Source organism: Hevea brasiliensis, chromosome 3, assembly GCF_030052815.1.
Source record: "Hevea brasiliensis isolate MT/VB/25A 57/8 chromosome 3, ASM3005281v1, whole genome shotgun sequence".
Taxonomy (NCBI): Eukaryota; Viridiplantae; Streptophyta; class Magnoliopsida; order Malpighiales; family Euphorbiaceae; genus Hevea; species Hevea brasiliensis.
Genome location: NC_079495.1, coordinates 89,401,335 through 89,424,272, shown reverse-complemented (window position 1 = coordinate 89,424,272; position 22,938 = coordinate 89,401,335). Strand labels below are relative to the sequence as shown.

Here is a 22,938-nt window from a genome sequence, read left to right as displayed (position 1 = left end):
AGCTTCAGGAGCTTAACAATCGTTTCAATGAAGTGAATACAAAGTTGCTTTTATGTGTTGCTTGTTTGAGTCTGAATGATTCCTTTTCAGTTTTTGATAAGGAAAAATTATTGAGCTTTGCTCAATTTTACCCGATTGAATTTTCTATAGTATAGCTTATTGCTCTTGACAATCAATTAGAGACATATATTCTTGATATGAAGTCTAATGCTGAGTTTTTAAATTTGATAGGAATTAGCAATCTTGCTGAAAAAGTGGTGAAGACAAAAAGGAATATGTTATATTCTTTGGTTTATAGGCTTATAACATTGGCCTTAATTCTACCTGTAGCAACAGCTTTTGTCAAGAGAGCATTTTCTGCTATGAAGATTGTGAAAAATCGATTGCGCAATCGAATGGGAGATCAATGGATGTCTGATTGTTTAATTACATATATCGAGAAAGAAATTTTTAACTCCATTGACAATAAGGTGATCATGCAAAGTTATCAAAACATGAAAACTCGCAGAGAGCAATTGTCACTTAGAAATCCATGTATTGATGTAATGCGTAGTTGACATTTCTGAGTAATGTTATGGCTTGATTATATCATTTTGGGATGCTAAAATATACTATTTTTCTATTAGTTTATTTTGAATAGAATATTATTTGTTACTATTTCAATTTTATCTTATAAAGTATCATCTTTGTAAATTTTGATAGAATTTATTTTTTTTCACCTTTGCCCACTTTCAACCAAAAAAAGCTGGCTTTGCCACTGGATATAGATTATAAATAATTGTATTTTTTATTTTTCATTATTAATTTCTTATTTTAGTTAATTAATCTTTACAAAAATTTTATATTTAATTGTAGTTAAATATAAGCAGGAATAAGAATTTTAAATTTATACAAATATTAAAATTAATTTAAATAATAAAAATATAATTATAATTAATTTGAATAATCAAAGATATTTTTGGCAAAGCTAACGTTTCCCTCTTTCCACATGTTTATATATAATATGATATAGATAAAGATCTTTCAATTTCAAACTATATTAATGCATATCATATATTTTTTGTTGAATTTTGATCTTCTTTTTATTGGAGAGAGGAAAGTTGAATGATAATTTTATGAATTTTCTATTGATGTGTTATAATAATAAAAAAAAGACTTTCCATGATTTTTTTTATTGTACTTGACAACATATTCAATAATTTTTCAAACATTATGGGATTATTTGCTTGTAAAAAATAGTTTTTTATTTTTTATTTTTTAAGAGAACTTTAACTTTCATTTTTTATAAAAAAAAAAGTTTACTTTCTAATTAAAAAATTTATTCATATGTTTTATAATTAAACAATAAAGTCATTATACAATATATTTAAAAAGTGATTGCTTGCATCAAAAATAAGTTTTATGGTTCATTAATTATTTTTTGACTTATAATTAATTACAATTAATTTTTTACAAAATTAATTTAAATTAATTTTATTTTATTAATTTAATTAAAAGGTTTAAGAAATTACTTATGAAATTATAGTTGGCATTTAAGACAAAATGCAAAAAGAGTTATTGGAGGTTATGAGCAGGAACTTAAGAGGAATTCGGGAGTTGAGAAGTAGAGGTGGCCACGGTCTAGTTTGGAACCGAAATCGAACTAGAATCGGACTAGTCAAACTCGGACCGAAATTAGTCAAAATTAAAACTGTTATTAAATTGAACCTAAATCGTTCCTCCATGGTTTAGTTCAGGTTCAAGATATTATGAAACCGTTGAACCTTCGATTTAATTTGAATTAAAGTCGTCAGTTTGAAATCGAATCGAATTAGCGGTTCGATTAAAACCTGCACAATGCATACTGCAACCCAGCCGCCTAGGACTCACGTACTCCTGCACAAGCCTAGCAACCTACCCCTACAGTCCTCCACTATGCTCTGCAAATGTCCATTCATAAATCATTTCTTTATTTTTTTTTAATTTATAATCATTTATTAAATTTCAAATTCATTTGTTTTTTATTTTTTTTTAATTTCAAATGGTAAAAATATTTACCATTACAATTTTTTATTTTAATTGTAAAATTACTCTTTAGTCCCTAATAACAGTAAAAAATAGTTAATTTTTGGGGATAATTTTAAAAATAAAAAATTTATAAAAACTCTATAAATACTACAATTCATCCACTTAATTCATTCACACAACTCTTAAATTCACTCCAATCTCTCAAATCTCTCAAATTCTCTACACAATTATTCTCAAATCTCTCTTTAATTCTCAATATTCTCTAAATTTTTACACTTTATTTTTTTTATACACTCATAAAAATTTCTAATATCCCATTATTTTACTCAATAACTCTATTATTATTTTTCTTATACTATCATTAAAATTTAATATTTTCTTTATTACTCTATTTTTTTATATACTCATAAAAATTTCTACTATCTCTACTTTTTAATTTAATATTCTACACTATTTTATTTTTGTTTTCAAATTTCTAATTTCTTTTTTGTTGTCTTCTACACTTTTTTTTTCAAATTTCTAGTACTTTCTATTTTTTGTTATCTTCTACACTATTTTTTTTATTTTCAAATTTTATCATAGTATCATACCATTTATTTTTTTGAGAAAATGGCAAGTAGTGGATTTGGAAGTTCATCCAATAGCAAGGGAAAAAGTAAGGTTGATGAATCAACATACCCAAATCCAAATGAGCTTAGTGCAGTTGATTTAGACAACATAATAGAGCAAATTGGGGATGATGATAATGATGTTGAAATTTAAGAGTTATTCCACCACACTCAAGAAAGCCAAAATTAACAAGCTGAGAAAGATGAGGCAAAAAAAGTACTCACGTCCAATATTTTCAAAGTTCACTTTACAAAAAAATGAAGATTTGAAAATACATTTGATGTAATTTGTAATTATTGTGGCCAAGTCTACAAGTTCAAAATGGGAGGTGGATATGGCACATTCAAAAGGCATTTGGAGCAAAAGCATCCGACCAAAATTGGGTATGATAAGTCTTAAACTCAAATATCCGGGTACATAAATTCTAAATCTCAATCTTTATTTCAATATTTTGATTAGAAAAATAAAAAGGAATTAGCAAAAATGATTTGTGTTGAGCATTTATCATTTAATTTTGGTGAAAAACTTGGTTTTATTAATTATTGTCAAAATATTTTAAATCCTAATGCAAAACGTATTCCTAGAAATACTTCAAAACGGAATGTTTTTTCTTTATTTAGAAAAGGAAAAAAAGAATTACAAGAAATTTTTTTAAATATGAGTGCACGAGTTTCTATCTGTAGTGATATTTGAAGTGATCATTGGCAAATGCATTCATATATGGGCATAACATGTCATTGGATTAGTAATGATTGGATCATGAAAAAAAGAATAATTGCATTTAGTGTTTTTGATGAGAGAAATACTGCTAATAATATTTATAGGATGATTTAAAATATTTTAGAAGAATATAAATTAGTTTATAAAATTTTTTCAATTGGTTTTGATAATGCTGCTGCAAATTCTGCATTAATTATTGACCTTAAAAAAATTTGCCAACCCAATTTTGGGGAAAATTTTTTCATATTAGATGTGCGTGTCATGTATTAAATTTGTGTGTGTAAGATGGTTTAAGAACCCTTGATGAATTTATTTCTCCCATCAAAAAAGCAATTTCATTTTTATGGGGACATCCCCAAATTATGAAAGAATGGGCTAAATTTTGTAAAATAAATAATAGAAGACTAAAAAGATTTCCAAGAGATGTTCCCACTCGTTGGAATTCAACATATGAATTACTAAACGAGTCATTTGGATATAGAGATTTATTGTGCATATTTATTAGCAATAATGTGCCATAAGTTCAACTATATCCACAAAATTGGGATATTTGTATTAAACTTTTGGATATTTTAAAAGTTTTTAATGATGCTACATATACATTGAGTGGTGTTTATTAACCTACATCTCATTTATTTATGATTGAATGTCTTAATATTGTTGGTGTATTGCAAGACCAAGAAAATGATGTTAATTTAAAAGATTGTATTTCTAATATGAAGAAAAAATGGTTGAATTATTTCAAAAATATTCCTCCACTTTATCTTGTTGCTTGTGTTTTTGATCCTAGATGTAAATTAGATGGTTTAAATAATTATTTGTCTCTTTATTATTTATGTTTAAATCTTGATGATGAGATTGATTTTGATGTTCATGCAATAATTGTTGAAATTAGAAAATTAATTTTTGATTTATATATTGAATTTTGTCCTTCTAACCAACAATTAGTTTCCTAATCTCAGCCTTCTAGTCAAGTTCAGAATGAGTCAACCTCTAGAACAAGCACGGGTGATCGTGCCTTATTACAAAGGCAAAAAAATGCCTAGAGGATCCCTTGATAATAATTCTGAATTTGATATTTATTTAACCACTATTTTCGAGTTTGGTGATAGTAGTGTAGGTAAAGAATTTTCAGTACTTGATTGGTGGCATCGACACATAAATACTTTCCCCACCCTTGCACTAATTGCTAAACAAATTTTAGTAGCACCAGTCTCCACAGTTGCAGTTGAACAAGCTTTTAGTGCAGGGGGTAGTATATTAGAAGAGACACGATCTAATATGGTTCCTGAACCATTAGAAGCTCAAACGTGTTTGGATGATTGGATTAAGGCAGCCTTAAAGCAACAAGAGATCACACGTGTGGAGACTGGATAGAACAACAACGGGATCGAGCGGTTGTGGAAGTGATTAGGGTAAGGGGGTTATCTAACTCTAAATAGAAGGTAAGAGAACTATGTGGGCTTTGATTCCTCTAAACCCCAAGAGGATACGTAGGCAACTTAATTTCTACAAAATTAAGTTCAAGCCCTTCTTCCTTTTTTTTTTTTTTAACTAAAATTAACTTAATCTCTTTTTATTTCTATAATTTTTTTAAATTAACTCTACACATTTCTTATTAATTTTTATTACAAATACAAATAATATTATTTTCTTCTTTTTTTTTGAAATATTTATTTTATCAAATTTTTTCTCCCATTTTTTGATCAAACCGTCCTAAACCATCCCTCGAAACCCCTTAACTGCCTCTTGAACCACTCCAAACCACCCAACTCTAAACCGCCTATTAAACCGTTTTAAACTGGGGCTCGAATCGGAATCAACGGTTTATGAACCGCCCTTCAAACCATTCCTTAGCGGTTTGGTTCAGGTTCAATATATCTCTGAACCTAAACTGATGGTTTAACAACCATAATCAGCGATTCCTGAACCGTGGACACTCCTATTAAGAAGTGTGAAGGAGCTACAAGTGGTGGAGCTGTGAGAATAACTTTAAGGAGTAACTTCCACGTACGGACAAGGGAGATCTAGATGCTTCTAGGCGTTGTCAAAGAAGAATATTAATAGGCGGTAGCCCGTAACATCAAAAATCTAGCCAATCAATCGATTAATCATTTCATACTCTAATAATTTATTTATACTTTTTTATTTTTAATTTTAATTTTTAAATTATTACATTTCAATTTTCCAAAACCTTGCAATTCTTTTCAAGGAATTAATATAAGTTCTTTTCTAATTTCTTATTCAAATCACTATGAGATTAGGCAATAACAAAGTTAGGAATTTAGTTTAAGGGTCCAATTAAAATATGTTATTTGTATAATAAATAAAAATTGATAATAGAATTTTTTACAAAAGTTAATATGTTGTTACAATTAATCTATAATAGCAAAATTAAATACTTTAATTATTTTTAACAAAATTAACTTGTTAAAAATTAAATAAAATTATTGTTAATTCAAAAATATAATAAATATTTTATATTATGAATTCCTCTAATGGTTTAAAATTGAAAAACTTGTCTAATTTATCTCAAATTTATTTTTTTCGAAAACAATAATAAAAAGCAAATTTAATTAAATAATTATAAAAAAATTATTTTAACCATCTTAATTTTAGATAAGTTTATCACACTCAAATATGCCTAACATATATATATATATATAATTTAAAAAGTGAAAAGCTACCTTGTTTGATTTTGAAAATACGATAATTAAGTTATCAGTTTCATCAAAATGAAAAAAAAATAGTTATTCAATTAAAACAGGCGTAAAGTAGGTATTTATCATTTGAGGGTAGAGAATAAATATTAATAAGAAATAAATAAAATTTTTATAAAAATATAAAATATTAAAATATCAAAAATTAAACTATGAATAGAATTTACACAAAGATAAAATATTGGAGGGACAAATAATAATTTTGTAAAAAAAATACTAAAATTTATAGATAAAATTTTAATTTTAAAAATTGTAGGAGGCTAAATAGTAATTTTTTTAAAAAAATACATTAAATTTGTGGGTAAATTTTTAATTTTAGAAACTGATGGAGGGCATGGCCCTTATCTCTAAGTAGTTCTGCCCTTGAATTAAAACCTGCGTTAATAATACAATATGAACTATTTTATTGATGGGTTATAAAGTAAGAAGCTAATTTGTTTAATTTTAAAAATATATGAACTAAATTATATATTTCATAAAATATTAAGTACTAAAGTGTAAATTATCTTATAAAAGAAAAAAAATTATCACTACACCCCTAAAATTTTTAAAATTGCAGGGGGGCTCAATAGTCCACTGGCCCTAAGCTCCCTCCGTCTCTGAGATTAGGTAAAACTGGGTGTAGTGAAGCTTATTCATATAATTGTTTATTCTAGAGGTCAATAGCATAATTAGGTTAATATAATCAGTATCTTCACACCTATATTTTCAGGACTATTAACTAACCAAGTTGTTTTACAATAAATACTTATTTTATTTTAAAAATTTTTTATATGTGTTTATTTATTTATTTTTTAATAAAATAATTAATTTTTATAATTATAAATAATTTTTTTCTAAATAATTATTCAATTTTAATTATAAAAAAATTATAACATAATTTTAGCTAAGAAAAAATCGAAAAACATAACTTTAGTTATAAAAAGAAAACAATAAAAAACAACTTAAAGCAAATTTTCAAATCTTAATTAAATTCTACAATATTGAAAATTAAATTTTTTATTTTTTATTTTAAAATTAGTTTATATGAATTCGAAATTTTATTTTTCAATTTTTTTAAATTTTTTTTAAATTACCTTAATTTTTTTACGAGTGAACACACTATAGTATTTTTAAATGATACTAACCCAACCCGTTAAATTCCACCTAAAATGAAGAGAATTTTTTACAGATTTAAAAAAAAAAATGAATTTAAAAGATAAATCAAACCAATTAAGTGACCACTTCTCAAGTCTCAATTCTTTTGTTCGAACTTTGAACCGACCAAATCAGTACGAATCTGAAAACAGAGGTGTCGGTGAGAGATCAGAAAAACAAGTTTGTTGCAAGAACGCTTTTCGAGCGAAAGACCATTCTAGCCATTGCACAGAGTCACACTGACCACTACCTTAACCAACCTAAGCCTCGTTTGAAAGAAAAATCAAATCCTTATTATGTATTAGATAATAATAATAAGAAGAAGAATAAGGTAGTACTACCATACCCTGTATTATTTAAAGGAGGTATTTGGTATGAAATTAACAAAAGGTAATTATTATCCTTATAACTTTTAACATTCATTAATATTATTTAAAAACTTAAAAGAGAATATGTTAATTTTTCATCTCATTAATATTTACACATTCTTAAGAGGTTAAACATTAATCTTGGAGACCTAAATTAATAATTACCCTCTTTGAAAGTTAAAATTTATAAATATTAATGTTTAATCTGTTATGACCCAACTTATGGGCCGGATCGACACTAAGACTTGGGTCAGCATAAGGTCTCCGAAGCCCGTAGTAAGCCCAATTATCTTTCAACCCAAACATATAAACCCACATTTGCCCAATTTTAAGGATACAATCGAACAGAGTCCAGCCATAATATGGATCATCAAATAGGGAGTTTTTGACTCACCCAACCTGTGAACACAAAAATTCAATCCATTGGGGAGCTCAGCTCACCCTCACAATCATCCACAAATTACAATAAGATCAAATGAGAGCTCAGCTCCCTCAAACAAAGTCATATACCCAGTCCATTCAACATCAAATGCATCATAAGAAGTTTCCAAATTTTCAAAAAAAAAGAGACTTAATCTTTTACAGCCTAAATCAAATTAAATAACCCCTACACATGCGGAGTTCTAAAACTTAACATAAATTATACAAAATGAACATAAGTGGACATGTGAGGAAGGGAACAGGTCATTTACAACAAAGCTCTCATGTATTCTAAAAAAATAATGAACAGGTGTGAGCGTTTAACTCAGAGAGTAAATATTTATTTTACCTATAATTTCTATAACTATCTAATTCTAATGCATCATTGGAAATGAAATGCATCATCTTCATACAAGTCATGCAAACAAGTCAGGTCACATTAAAGATAATCTGAAGCACTCACACACCCAAGTTATATTCATACTCACGCAAACATATATGGGGAGTTGATCCCCCTACCCAGCTCTCTTAATCCAAGGCCTGCTAGCGATATCAACTCGAGTCGAACTTTCGCTTAATAATCCATATGCGGGGGCCAGCGAGATCAACTCAAAGCTATGCCTACCCCGACTTATCCATAATAAGGATCGGGTCCCAGCGAGTCAAGCTCCAGCCGCGTCACCCGTCCTACCCATATCCATATACTACACATACACACCAACTCACACACACAGCTCCAGATTATCAAAACACAACAACCAAAGAAATATCATCAAGTATAAATGCAAAGCAGGGTATACCTAATATTTAACTACATAAATATAAGTAATAGTGATGCATGAGCATGCTAGAAATATAATAATATTGAAATTGTAAATAAAATAAATGTCTACTTGCGGATTAGTTGACTGGACTGCAGCTAGTGCGGCTGAAAGGAGAAGACGACCGGTACCGATCACCTAAATATACACACTGACTTCTATCAAAAGACTGACAAAACTAAATAATTGATTTAAACCATAAAATCAAAATAGTTTATAAGATCTTGCCGAAATTTTAGTAGAATTTCTCCTGCACCTAGGACCTATCCAACCTGCACAATGGTCCAAATAACATTTTTAGAATCACACATCTCAACCTATATCTCATCAATATCATATGGCTCCTCCTGGCCCGGCCCTCCAAATCAAGCAATAGTCACAAACTTAAAAAAGTACGTTTTAGCCTCTAAAATGGATATTCTATAAAAATCACTCAAAAAAGCTCTAAAAATTTTAAAATTTTGCCCCGCGGTCCTTAACAATATTATAAAGCTATTGCAAAAAGAAGTATAATTTTTTTAATAACCCTCGAATATTTTATGAATTTTTATTCTAAACTCACTGAAGAAACTTTGGGTTTGGATTTACCTATACCAATTCTAACGCTTGAAACGCGTTTGGGGCATCTGCAAATGGTAGGGTAGCCTATAACTTTGACCCGGTTCCGAAATGGTTCTAGCAGCTTATTTGCTCGACCCAAAATTGCAGATCCGGCCAATGATCGAATTTCCATGAAAAGAAAATATCTACGTGAAGTCCACAATACTAGGGTTAGAATAAAATATGTACATATAAAATAATTATTTAAAAATTAGGGATGTTATATAATCTTTGATTTTTTAATCTTCTATCAAACACAATAATTCAATCCCCTTGTTTGGAATGTAAAATTTTATAAGAATTTAATTTAATTTAATTTAATTTAATTTAATATTTTTTATCAATTCTCATATTTGAAATGAAATAATTAAAATTTTTTTAACTTAAAAAATTTTTCATTTTAAAATAAATAAGAATTAAGTATGATTGATTTTGTAAGAATTCAATTAATTTTTTTTTTCATAAATAATTTATTTCGAAAGAAGCAATTATCTCTATTATAAAATTATGAAGTCAACCCGTACTGTTTTAAAATAATTAAATCACATTTTTAGCCTCTAAATTTTAATTTCAATTTATTTCTTGAATTTTTATATTATAAAACTATATCTATGTACTTTAAGAATTAAATAAAAATAATCTAAATCGAGGGTAATTTTGGCAACCCAAAGGAACGAAAGTTTAAATTCTTGTCGTAAGATGAAAGAAATGCACATAGAATTAGAATCCCAATCTAAACTTTCCAAAAAGTGGATATCTAAGCTTCTTTGATAAGTTCTCAAAGCTTCTTCGAATCGCTTGTGATGTATATGAATATGTACACTCAAGAAGCAATTGATAGTACTGCAAAAAATTCTTCCATCATAATATGTCATCCACTTCAAACATATTCTTGCTTGTTCTCATTTTTGCTGCCTTAGTTCCACACAAATCAGGTAACAAATCAATCAATTAATATTTGCTAGTTTGTTATAGGAATGCTATGTTAGTATTGTTATTGAAATGTTATTCTTGGTGGAGATACAAATTAACAAAGGTCGATAGATCGTTGATGGTAGTTGTCTAACTTCACCACAAAGGCATCTTATGAAAGATGGATTGTCGAAGTCATATATTAGGCAATTTTTTTTTATTACCTGATTGATGTGTGACGTTAACAATTTTTGTGTAGATGGAGAATTTCAGGAATGGTGCATAGCTGATGAGCAAACTCCAGAAGAAGAGTTGCAGATAGCACTTGATTGGGCATGTGGAAAGGGAGGAGCAGATTGCAGAATGATACAAAAAAATCAACCTTGTTACTTACCAAATACAGTGAAAGATCATGCTTCTTTTGCTTTCAATAATTACTATCACAAGTTTAAGCATCAAGGAGCTACTTGTTACTTCAATGCTGCTGCCATGATTACTGATCTTGATCCAAGTAACCAATTTCCTTTTACTTTCATAATTATATAGGGTGGTCAGGATTAACGTACATAATTTATAGATTTTTTTTTGCTAAATGTTAAGTTTCAGCACTTATTAGGATATTCAATTTAATTCATTTTTAATTTTTTATTTAAATTAGTTTAAAATTTTCAATTTAAATTCAATTTAATTAAAAAATTAAAAATTTTAAACTAAATTTCTTGATTTATATATATATTTATATTTTTTTACTAAATTACGCTCAAAATGAAATTTCTGAACTGATTTAAATAAAAAATTAAAAATAACTAAGTTGAATACCTTAGATCCCAATAAAAGCAATTTTTTTTAATAAACTAATGGTTATTCATTGCCCTATTCATCTATTACAGGTCATAACTCCTGCCAATTTTTGTAATCTTCCGTGAGTGAAATGATTGGAGATCAATCTTGCATTTGGCTTGGAAGTTGAGTTGAGTGAGTTTTGGCTCAATTTGCTTATAATGTGTGTTTTTCAGTGAAATTTGTAATTTTTATTTCTTTATTATATTGTAAGGACAAGAGGAAAAATTTTTGTTTGGCTCAATTTACATGTATATTTATGCTTTGTGAAGTTAAAATGGTTGGTGTTTAAATCAAATCAATGTAGAATTCATTTTATTTGTAATGAATTCAATTAATAAATTTAACACTTGTCTCTTTTACAAAGGAAATATGACTTAAAATATTAAAGGAGGCTTTTTTTTTTTTCTTATTTTGTATATAAGAAAAATATTTCTCAATTAATTTTCTATAAATTAAAAGTATTGCAAAGAAAATAAAATAAAATGCAATTATCATAGTATATATGCCCACCAAAAATTTGTGTTTACATCCGATTTACGATGAATTTAAAACTCACTTGTAAAATAAATAAAATTAATATATTTATATATTGATAGATGATAAATTAGATTTAAATGAGTAAATATTAAAATTCTACATAATAATGAGATTTTGTCGAGAGAACCAACACTGCATAGACAACCATATATACTTAAATTTCAAACTCACAATTAAAATATTTGCAGCAAAAGAATACACCTCATAAATCAATCAGTGAAATAGGGATTATTTCAAAACTCAATTCCTCGCACGCTGTATTTGATTATTATTATTATTTTTTTTAACGTTGATGTTTACAAGCCCTTTTCTCTATATTTGATTAATTTTTTTTAACCTCGATGTTATACTGGTCTTTTCTCCGTTCTTAAATTTCCGTAATTTATTCTATATAATAATATATTATTATTTTTATTAAAAATTAATTTATTTTTATATTTTTATGTATTTAAATATTATAATTTTTTAAAAAATATAAATATATTATTAAAATTATGTTTAAAACTTATATTTTTAAGTTATAATTACTTTTTAATAAATAAATTTATATTATCTATTTATTACTATACATTAAAAGAGAATCACAATTCACTATTTGTGAGATAGGGGGTCGGGATCTGGCGTGTGGCGAAATATCATCTACTAGAATTATATAAAATGCACCAGGTAATACCCAGAAAAGATGGTGGAATCACAAAGGTCTCACTTAAGTACCACATTCTTAGACAGCATTTCCTAGACATGTACTTTATACAATCTCAATAGAATCAAACCACTGGTAAGTACTGTCTTTCTATAACACTACCACGGTACTAACGATTTATACCACGAAGGAATAGATAGACAGAGTCGCCACCCGGGTAATAACCGGGACATATTCAATATTTCTTCCGAGGGTCATGGATGGCAACTTACTTTTTACAGAGTTTCCACAACCATCATTACTATAGCCCAATGTCTAGGATCGGGATAGTGGGTACGTAAGGGGAAAGTGTTGGGCACCTCTTATGCCTGCTCTAACCTCGTTAATTCGAGTGTCAGTCATCTACTAATATTTCTAGAAGTCTTGTTTATTATTCCTCAATTAAATTTTATCCTAAAAATATAATTCTAATCCTACATACACAAGTAATTCACAAAAGGGTTGTTGTTTATAAATAATTTTCATGCACAAGTAATTCCTATCTATAGGGTTGCTAACTATTTAAATGATATTTACCAGATGACTAAAATTAATTTATTATTGAAAATTTAATTTATAAATAAATTCAATTTCAAAATACCCTAAGTTTCTATTTAACCTAATAAATTAATTTTTCATCAAGTTACCCTAAGGATAATTAAACTAAATTAATTATGTACATGTGTAATTTATTATAATATCACATAAGGCCCAAATAATCACAATCTAATAAAGATATCTAACATGGAAATTTATTTTACAATTACCAAGTATTAAATTAAATTTATTTTACATATCAATGTTAGTTTAATTTACAACTCAACTCAACTCAACTCAACTAAGCCTTTATCCAAAAAATTTGGGGTCGGCTATGTGGATTCGCTTTCTCCACTCTAAACGATTTTGAGAGTTTAATTTATAAACAAGATTAATTTTAATTTACCAAGTATTTATTTAAATTAATTACATGTAAAAGTCAGTTAAATTAAAAACAAAATTAATTTTAATTTATCAAATAAAAATCCTATTATTACTATATTTTCATACTAACAATTATTTTAGGAATTTAGGGCTACTTGTTGATAGTTGTAGTTGCCATTGGGGCAAGCTACCCTTAAAAAAGAGTCTTCTCTTCTAGTATGGCAATGATATCTCTGGCTTACTCCCGTTTAGCTCCACGTAAATGTCCTCTTTGATACTTACCTTAGGGCTACTTACCAATTTTATTTGTAATTAAAAAAAAAATAAAGAAAACTTAAAGAAAATAAAGAAGTAAAGAAAATAAGAAAATACTAATAACAATTTACATTAGATTCTAACTCTAATCTCCTAAAGGGTTAAGATTCCTAATTAGTTACAACTACCTAAGGGTCCAGGTCTTCTAACATATTCTAAACACTTCATAACACTTCTTGAATTAAAAAAATATAGAAAAATAGATCAAATATCAATTGGAACCCAAGAAATACAAGAACATGCCTAAACATACAATTTTCAAATTCTAGCAGATTGACAGTAGTAAGAAATCTGATTTTTGAAAAATAGTTAGACATGCCTAAAAATCGTGAAAAAATTAAAAAAGACAGCCAACACATCATATAAGATCATAAAATTTATAAACTAAAAAAAAACCCTAGTCGAATGGTCTACACAAATCGTAACATTTCCAAGTGACAAGATCGCACTACTTTTTCTAAAATTCATAACTCAGCAACCTCAATAGACATGAATGTGAAACTAATTGGAAAAGATTCATAAGATTGAAATTAATTTTAGACACCAAATTTATACAAAAATATTAATAAACAAGAGAGATATGGGCTTCACAAATCGGGTATGCTACAAATCAAATTTTGGAGAAACCCTAACTTCAAACAGCTATAACTTACAAAACACAACAACTTTTTCAGTAATTCTTAAGCCTAAAATTAATAAAATTTTGTGAAGCATATGAATATAATTTTACTAAAATTTTACAGATTCAGAAAATAACAAAAAATAATAAAAACATGAGAGATAGAAAACTGAATATATGCAGAGTTGTGTATCTCCTCATATTAAATATGATTACATGATCCACATGAAAATGCAAGATAAATTAAAAGACAAAGAATATAGAATGAAATATTACGTGACATAGATCTTCAAAAGAAAATAAAAAAAACCAACATTCAAGAAATCTTGCATGAAAATCTTGAAGAAAAGAAAAAAAAACAAGAAAGAACTAAAAGAGTTTTAATATCTCTAAATTTTCTATAGCTCTAAAATATCTCTAAATAGCTCTAAATTTTCTAAATATTTCTTCCCCCCCTTCCTCCTTTTTTTTTCTTCCCCGGTAGGGTATTTATAGGGTTTTGGGAGAGAGGTGTGATAGAGTTTGGAGTCCTAGGGTGATAAGGTTCAGATAACTTAAACAACTGGGATTGCAGAATTTGGGTGAGACTGGGATATGGGTGAGGTGTTTAAATCAATAGGAAGAGAGGGACAGGAGGGCAACACTAATAGGGAGTGAGGAAGAGAGTGGGGCCAAATGGGAGAAATAGTTTGTATGGGAGAGGGAAAGAGGTGTGGTAGGGCTATAAGGTGATAAGGTTCAGATAACTTAAACAACTGGGATTGGGGAATTTGGATGAGATTGTGATATGGGTGAGGTGTTTCAGCCAATAGGAAGAGAGGGAAAGGGGGCAGCACTAATAAGGAGTGTGGAAGAGAGTGGGGCTAGGTGGGAAAGAGAGTTTGTATGGGAAAGGGAGAGAGAAAAAGATATTTTTATATTTTAATTTTTAGAAAATAAATTAAATGGGTTATATTTAAAATTTCTAATTAGGTTTTCTTAGGCCCATGGGGTCCAATGAAACTTAATTAGATCCATTTAAGAACTATCTATATTAAATTTAAACAAAACAAAATTCTATTTTAATTTAATTAAATTAATTCCCAAAAAAATATTATTATTCTTTTTTTAAGATTATACCACGGAATTAATAATTCAGCTCTATGCCTCCAATTACATCTTACAGTCATACAAATTTTCATCATGGGGTTCTCCACAGCTTCAATGCACATACTCATAATAAATCACAAAGGGTTTATAGTTTGCCCCACACTTTAGCGAAAGTTAAAATCAATGCAAAAGCATTGCTCAAGTTTTGTCAGTGAAACTCAATCTTTTAATAACTATGAAACGTTGGCTATAAGGATCGAATATATCTTGCTCGGTCGATATACTTTATATTATGAGACTAGCTACGGTCTCATAATAGTCATAACTGTGTCATGTGAAAATCGAGTGCATCTTGCTCTGTCGATACACTCTGCGTCATGAGACTAGCTATGATCTCATGATAATGGCAACTGTGTGATTTGAAATATTATAGATTCGTATTTAGGATTGCGGTCCTAAACTACCTACGCATCCCCCTCGCTATCCTGAGGAAGAATTAGACCCATTCGTAGTTTAACACTTGAAACTGTGGTGATGTGTATTCTTCTATACCTTACACAACTACAGTTGACCTGTTGATGTGTGTTCTTTTACACCTTACACAATTATGCCATATACCCTAAACAACGTCTAAGGACTTATCAAAAAATATCTGTCTTGAAATGTTGTGGGTTTGTATTTAGGACCACGGTCCTAAACTGCCTACGTATCCCCCTCGTTATCCTGAGGAAGAATCAGACCCACTCATAGTTCAACACTTGAAACTGTGGTGATGCATGGTCTTCTACGCCTTACACACCTACAGGTGACAAGTTGATGCGTGTTCTTTTATGCCTTACACACCTATGCCATATGCCCTAAATAATGTCTAAGGACTTATAAAAAAAATCTGTCATGAAATGTTGTGGGTTTATATTTTGGACCGCAGTCCTAAATTACCTACGTATCCCCCCTCGTAGTTCAACACTTGAAAACTGTGGTGATGCATGTTCTTCTATGCCTTATACACCTACAGGTGACATGTTGATGCGTGTTATTCTATGCCTTACACAAATATGTCATGTGCCCTAAACAATGTCTGAGGACTTACCACAAAATATCTAATTCATGATTTGGAAAAAGTGGGATGAGTGGGTCTTGAAACTCTCTCTGTGATTTTTATGCTTTCTGTATGCTACTTCCTATCATGGGCATGCTGATTTTACTGGAGATTCTAAAAAAACTTAGTCTTCTGAGGGACCTCTTTTTGTAAAAACTTTCTTTTAGCCTTAAAATTTTCGAGGAAAACTATTCATTAGAAAGACTTTCGTAAGGTCACAATACAATTTCCATCTGATCTTTCTTTTTCTTCTCTCCCCCATGGTTCATTATTCTAAAGCTATTTCAAAACCTTGTTCTGCCTTGACTCATTTTTCTTCTAAGAACTCCATTCTTTGTGCCCTAACTTTTTCCTAAAATGCCCTTTCGGGTTTTCATCTTAGCGGGCTTGCTCTAACTTTTGCCTAAGCGACCCTTTCGAGTTTTCCACCTAGCGAGCTCTCTTTTTCCCCTTTTTATTTTTTAAATTAGACTATTACCAAGACATTCATATTAAGCACCTATTTTGCCATGCTCATAAGACATAGATTAAATCAAAACAATATAGTTCAATTACTTAATCATTTGATGTATCCCTCAAGACACAAATATTTGCAATCATAATAAAATAAAACCTATTTCTGGTTAATGCAATAAAAACTTCTTTATTTATTCAGGTACACCATTACTCCCTCTTACATTTAGTTTTGCCAAATTTCCAACCTTTCAAAGTTAAAAATAAGCTTTATAACCTGCCGAATGGCCTTTTCAGGTTTTCCATCCAGATCTTCTCTCATCTCTCCTTTTGCCTAGAACATCTTTTACAGGTTTTCAATCTAGCATTTTTTTTGTTTTCTTTTTTTTTTTTGACCCTTACTTTGGTTTAGACCACCTTTTGTAGGTTTTTAGCCTGCCAGGCCTATCTCACACAAAGTACCATTTGAGCCTGTCTAAGTTGACTAGTTCTTGAAATTCATTCCCATCTAAGTCTGATATTCTAATAGCACCTCTTAGCAAGATCTTTCTGACCATGTATGGACCATCCTAGTTTGACTTAAACTTTTGCCTTGGATAAAAAAAAGGACAGGCTAGGCTTGTTTCAAAACCATGTCACCCTCTTTGATCTTTCTTCGCTTCACCTTTTTGTTAAAGGCCCTGGCTATCTTCCTCTGATAAGCCTGCATATGATACAAGGCTTGCACCCTCTTCTCATCAATCAACACTAGTTCTTCATATCTCTTCTGGGCCCACTCATTTTTTGACATCTTAGCTTCTAGCATCACTCTTAAGGATTTGACCTCTAACTTAATGAATAGCACTGTTTCAGTCCCATACACTAAAGAGAATGGGGTTGCCCCCATGGATGTTCTTGTAGCAGTGCGGTAACCTTAAAGAACATAAGGGAGTTTTTTTTGGGCCAATCCTTATATGTTTCAACCATTTTTCTCAAAATAGTTTTCACATTCTTGTTTGCTGCTTCTACTACTCCATTAGTCTGTGGCCTATATGGTGAAGACATATGGTGCTTAATCTTGAACTCTACAACTAACTCTAGAAAATGACTCTTAAACTGACTGCCATTATTTGAGACTATTTCGTAGAGTATTTCAAATTGGCAAATTATATTTTTTTGTACAAACTTACTCATTTACTTAGCACCTACTACTCTTTAGGATTCATTCTCAACCCATTTAGTGAAGTAGTCCCCACCATTATAAATCTATGGCTATTAAAAGCTGTGGGAGAAATCTTCCTAATGATGTCTATGCCCCAAATCGGAAAAAAAAAACCATGGTAAGTCATACTATAGAGCTCACTTAGTGGTAGATGGTTCAAGTTTACATGAATCTAACATTCATGGCATTTCTTGACAAACTTGGCATAATCAGTCTCCATAGTAGGCCAGCAATAACCCAACTTTAGAATTTTCCCAACTAGAACCTTTCCATTCATATGGGGACCACATATTTCTGCATGTACTTCTTTCATTATTTGCTAAGTTTATTTTTCTATCACACATAAGAGTTTGTAGAGTTGCCCCCCAGCTATAGTAAATTGAGTGGCTAATCTATGAATTGTTGCTCTATCTCTTTTATTGGCTAATTGTGGGTATTTTCTCACTTCCAAATACCTTCTTATGCCTATATACCATTTTCCTTCACCCTCTAGGTCCATATGTGCTACTATTAATCCTTCATAGCATGAAACTTTATTCCTCATTAGGAAAACTAACTAAGTCAACTTTTGATCAACCTTCTCCTATAAGGACACTAGTGTAGCTTGGGAATCGGCCATCTAATTCTAAGCTCGAAGCATGTGCTTCATGGTCACCTTATCAAAAATTAGCTAATAGTTTCTTTATATATCCCAAATATGGCCTCAATTTTCCTTCCTTCAATTCCAATTTAACTTTAATATAAGAGACCACTAGCATCGAATCTCCAATTACCTCTTCTTTCTTTTCCCTAACATTTATTAATGCTTCTAGGCCATAAATGCAAGCCTCATATTCAAATCTATAGGGATTTTGTGTTATACTATGTCTCAGTCAATTCGTGATATATCTTTATAAAACCAAGCAAATGCCTCTTGGTACTTTATTAATAAGCCTATAAATTTATCTCTTTCTTCTTGAGTTAAATCTTTAGCTAACTTAATGTCTTTAGAATTATTTGGTGTACCCAAATTAATAGAGATTGATTTTGATGCATTAATAAAAATAGATTCTAAATGATTATGAATGCCATGCATATGCCCGTTAGAATAAATATCAAACAAGTAAGCAAAATGACTAGTCATATTATTAATTTTTGCCTCGAAATCTTCATCAAGTACATCAGAAATAGAAACATCAGTATCACTACTGTGAGCATTGCAAAAGACAAACTCAAACTTAGGAGTGCAGCTTTAGGTTCTTGGCTTCCATGTAGTCTTTAGATCAATGGTACTAATTTTCTGCTCTAGCTCTTTCATATGTGGTAACCCTTAATTATATGTCTAGGTAATTGCCCCCTATTTCAAGAACATAGGAGGCTTTGGCTTTTCTTTCTCTTTAGTTGGCTCATAGCCCAAACTATACCTTATTATCTACCACTTCATCTCAAGAAAAGTCACCAGGCCATCTATACATTTTCCTAGGCCCATGGCAGGAAAAAACTTCATCCCCTTCATTATAGTAGCCACTTTTAGATCCATCCACTTTTCATAGATCCCAATAATTTGAAAACTAAACATTAGTGGAGCTAAACCATCTACTTTCAATGCAACTACCTCTTCATCAGAATCAATCCAGACATCCAAAGGACCCTCTTCATAGCTAGAATTATCACAAATATTAACAACATTATAGACTGAAGTTCATTAGGCTTTTGGATGGGTTGGATAAAGTCAATAATTCTATCAAAGTTATTTAGGGTGGTGAAGATTGTGTAGAGACATGGTGGAGGTGGAAAATTTGGCTAGGCATAGGACTATTACTAGTGTTTGGTCAGTTTTCTGAGTCGATTATTTTTTTGGCATCAATTACGTCTTAGATATCATGTTTAAGTTGAAAGCATCAGTCAGTGTCATGACCGTGGATTTAGTAGAACTAGCAATATTGGTTAATATCATAGCTAGATGGGAGTAGATTTGGTGGTGGTCTGGGTGCTAAGAGCTACAGGAGGTCTTAAACTTTGAGACGTTCGAAAACTATGGATAAGGGTTGGTTGAATTGGGAAAATCTCCTTAGGGTGCGAGACACAATTTGAACCTCAATAACTTTCATGTCACTTAATTAGCCTACCTCGGGTCCTCTTTCCAAAATTGACTACAATTTTCTCTTCCAGCTCAAATATCTTAGCATTAAAGGTTTCATCAAGCATTGTTATAGTTTCTTCCATCTTAAGTAGTACAGGTGAAATCCTTACTAGTATCTTTTCTTCCCTAACCCAAGTGACCTAATCGGAAGTCTCTTTGGTGTGTTTTGAGGCTACATTTGCTTAAAAAAAAGAGGTCTTAAGGGTTAACCTAAACATGCTATGTACATGAATGCAATGCATGAATGGACTATTTTTTTTTTAACCTTTACCTTTATGAAACCAAAACCGAACCATACCAACTGAACCAAAATCAAACCATATAAACTGAACTAAAGTCAGACCAAAGACTGAATCAAAACTGAAAAGAACATCTCCAGAGCTAAATCTTTGCCCCCTTATACCTCCAACTCTCACGTGTAGGGTAAAAAAAAAAAAAATTCTATCCTAGGCTACGGTACACTGGACACACCAACAGGGGGTGGTCCAGGATGATCCACCCTTCACAAACAAGGGATTTATATCCTTAAAGTTTAACCATAAGTAAGCATCCTCTTGCTTAACATGAGTTTTGAAATGGACTTGGGCCTATACCCACATTGGGTTTATGCATAGGCCTAGGTTCATCTCAACTACCGCTAAAACTTATGGTTTGAATAGTAAAGCTATAAATCTGGCACAACAAAAATCTACGAGATACCTAGGGCTGAAATCTATGGCTCATAGGCTTCATTGGGTAGGAAAAGGGTCACCCATGCGAGAGCTTATCCATTAAGCACAACGGCTGGAGCTGTGGCTCTTTTATATTCTCAAAGGTACAGGCATGGGGTGTTAGCATTCACTAATTTGTCATAGCTCTAGTGGAACTATGGTCTCCTTGGCTAGTACTAGCTAGGCTACAAGGGTAAGGGTGATCTGTGTGATAGTGTAGTGCAATGAAAAAAGTTTAATAGAGGAACAATATTAGACTAATAGAAACATGTTGCAGTAACTATCCATTTAGTCCCCAGTGGGGTCGCCCAAACTGTGAGAGAGGGGGTCGGGGTCAGGCATGAGGCAAAATATCATCCACTAGAATTATATAAAATGCACCAGGTAATGCCTAGAAAAGATGATGGAGTCACAATGGTCTCACTTAAGTACCACCTCCTTAGACAATATTTCCTAGACATGCACTTCATACAAACCTAATAAAATCAAACCACTGGTAAGTATCGTCTTTCCATAACACTACCACTGTACTAAGGCATAGATATACAGGAGTCGTCAACCGGGTAATAACCAAGACATATTCAGTATTTCTTTCGAGGGTCATAGATGGCAACTTACTCCTTGCAGAGTTTCCACAACCGTCATTACCATAGCCCAATGTCTAGGTTTGGGATAGTGGGTACGTAATGGGAAGGTGTTAGGCACCTCTTACGCCTGATCAAACCTTGTTAATTCGAGTGCTAATCCTTTACTAATGTTTCTAGAAGTCTTGTTTATTATTCCTCTATTAAACTTTATCCTAAAAATACAATTTTAATCCTACACAAGTAAGTAATTCACAAAAATGTTATTTTTTACAAACAATTTTCATGCACAAGTAATTCCTATCTATGGGGTTACTAATTATTTAAATGATATTTACCAGATGACTAAAATTAATTTATTATTGAGAATTTAATTTACAAACAAATTTAATTTCAAAATACCCTAAGTTTCTATTTAACCTAATTAATTAATTTTTCACCAAGTTACCCTAAGGATAATTAAACTAAATTAATTATATACATGTGTAATTTATTCTAATATCACATAAGGCTCAAAAAATCATAACCTAACAAAGATTTCTAATATGCAAATTTATTTTACAATTACCAAGTATTAAATTAAATTTATTTTACATGCCAAAGTTAGTTTAATTTACAAATAAGATTAATTTTAATTTACTAAGTATTTATTTAAATTAATTACATGCAAAAGTCAATTAAATTAAAAACAAAAGTTAATTTTAATTTACCAAATAAAAATCCTATTATTACTATATTTTCATGCCAATAATTATTTTAGAAATTTAGGGCTACTTACTTGTTGATAATTGCAGTTGCCATTGAGGCAAGCTACCCTTAAAACAAGGCATTCTCTTCTAGTATGGCAATGATATCTTTGGCTTACTCCTGTTTAGCTCTACGTAAATGCCCTCTTTGATACTTACCTTAGGGCTACTTACCAATTTTATTTATAATAAAAAAAATAAAGAAAACTTAAAGAAATAAAGGAAGTAAAGAAAATAAGAAAATACTAATAACAATTCACATTGGATTCTAACTCTAGTCTCCTAAAGGTTTAAGATTCCTAATTAGTTACAACTACCTAAGGGTCCATGTCTTCTAACATATTCCAAACACTTCATAAGACTTCTTGAATTAAAAAAAAAAAAACACAGAAAAATAGATCAAATATCAATTGGAACCCAAGAAAATACAAGAATATGCATAAACATACAATTTTCAAATTTTGGCAGATTGACAGTAGTAAGAAATCTGATTTTTGAAAAATAGTTAGACAAGCCTAAAAATCATGAAAAAATTACAGAAGACAGCTAACACATCATACAAGATCATAAAATTTATAAACCAAACAAAACCCTAGCTGAATGGTCTACACAAATCGTAACTTTTTCAAGTGACAGAATCGCACTAATTTTTTGTAAAATTCATAACTCATCAACCTCAATAGATATGAATGTGAAACCAATT

The 22,938-nt window shown here is 30.2% G+C and overlaps 1 protein-coding gene across 2 annotated transcripts; it reads left to right on the top strand.

The window, feature by feature from the left end:
- Window positions 1-10,155: 10,155 nt before the first annotated feature.
- On the top strand, window positions 10,156-11,501 carry LOC110666256 (glucan endo-1,3-beta-glucosidase 4). Of its 2 annotated transcripts, XM_021826681.2 has the most exons (3): window positions 10,161-10,337; window positions 10,574-10,825; window positions 11,205-11,501. In XM_021826681.2, the coding sequence occupies exons 1-3, from the start codon at window positions 10,271-10,273 to the stop codon at window positions 11,228-11,230; spliced, it is 345 nt and encodes a 114-aa protein (XP_021682373.2). In that variant the 5' UTR covers window positions 10,161-10,270; the 3' UTR covers window positions 11,231-11,501. The 2 variants fall into 2 exon arrangements, with proteins under 2 accessions (XP_021682372.2, XP_021682373.2); XM_021826680.2 differs by lacking the exon at window positions 11,205-11,501 and having other exon boundaries at window positions 10,156-10,337; window positions 10,574-10,966.
- Window positions 11,502-22,938: the final 11,437 nt, after the last annotated feature.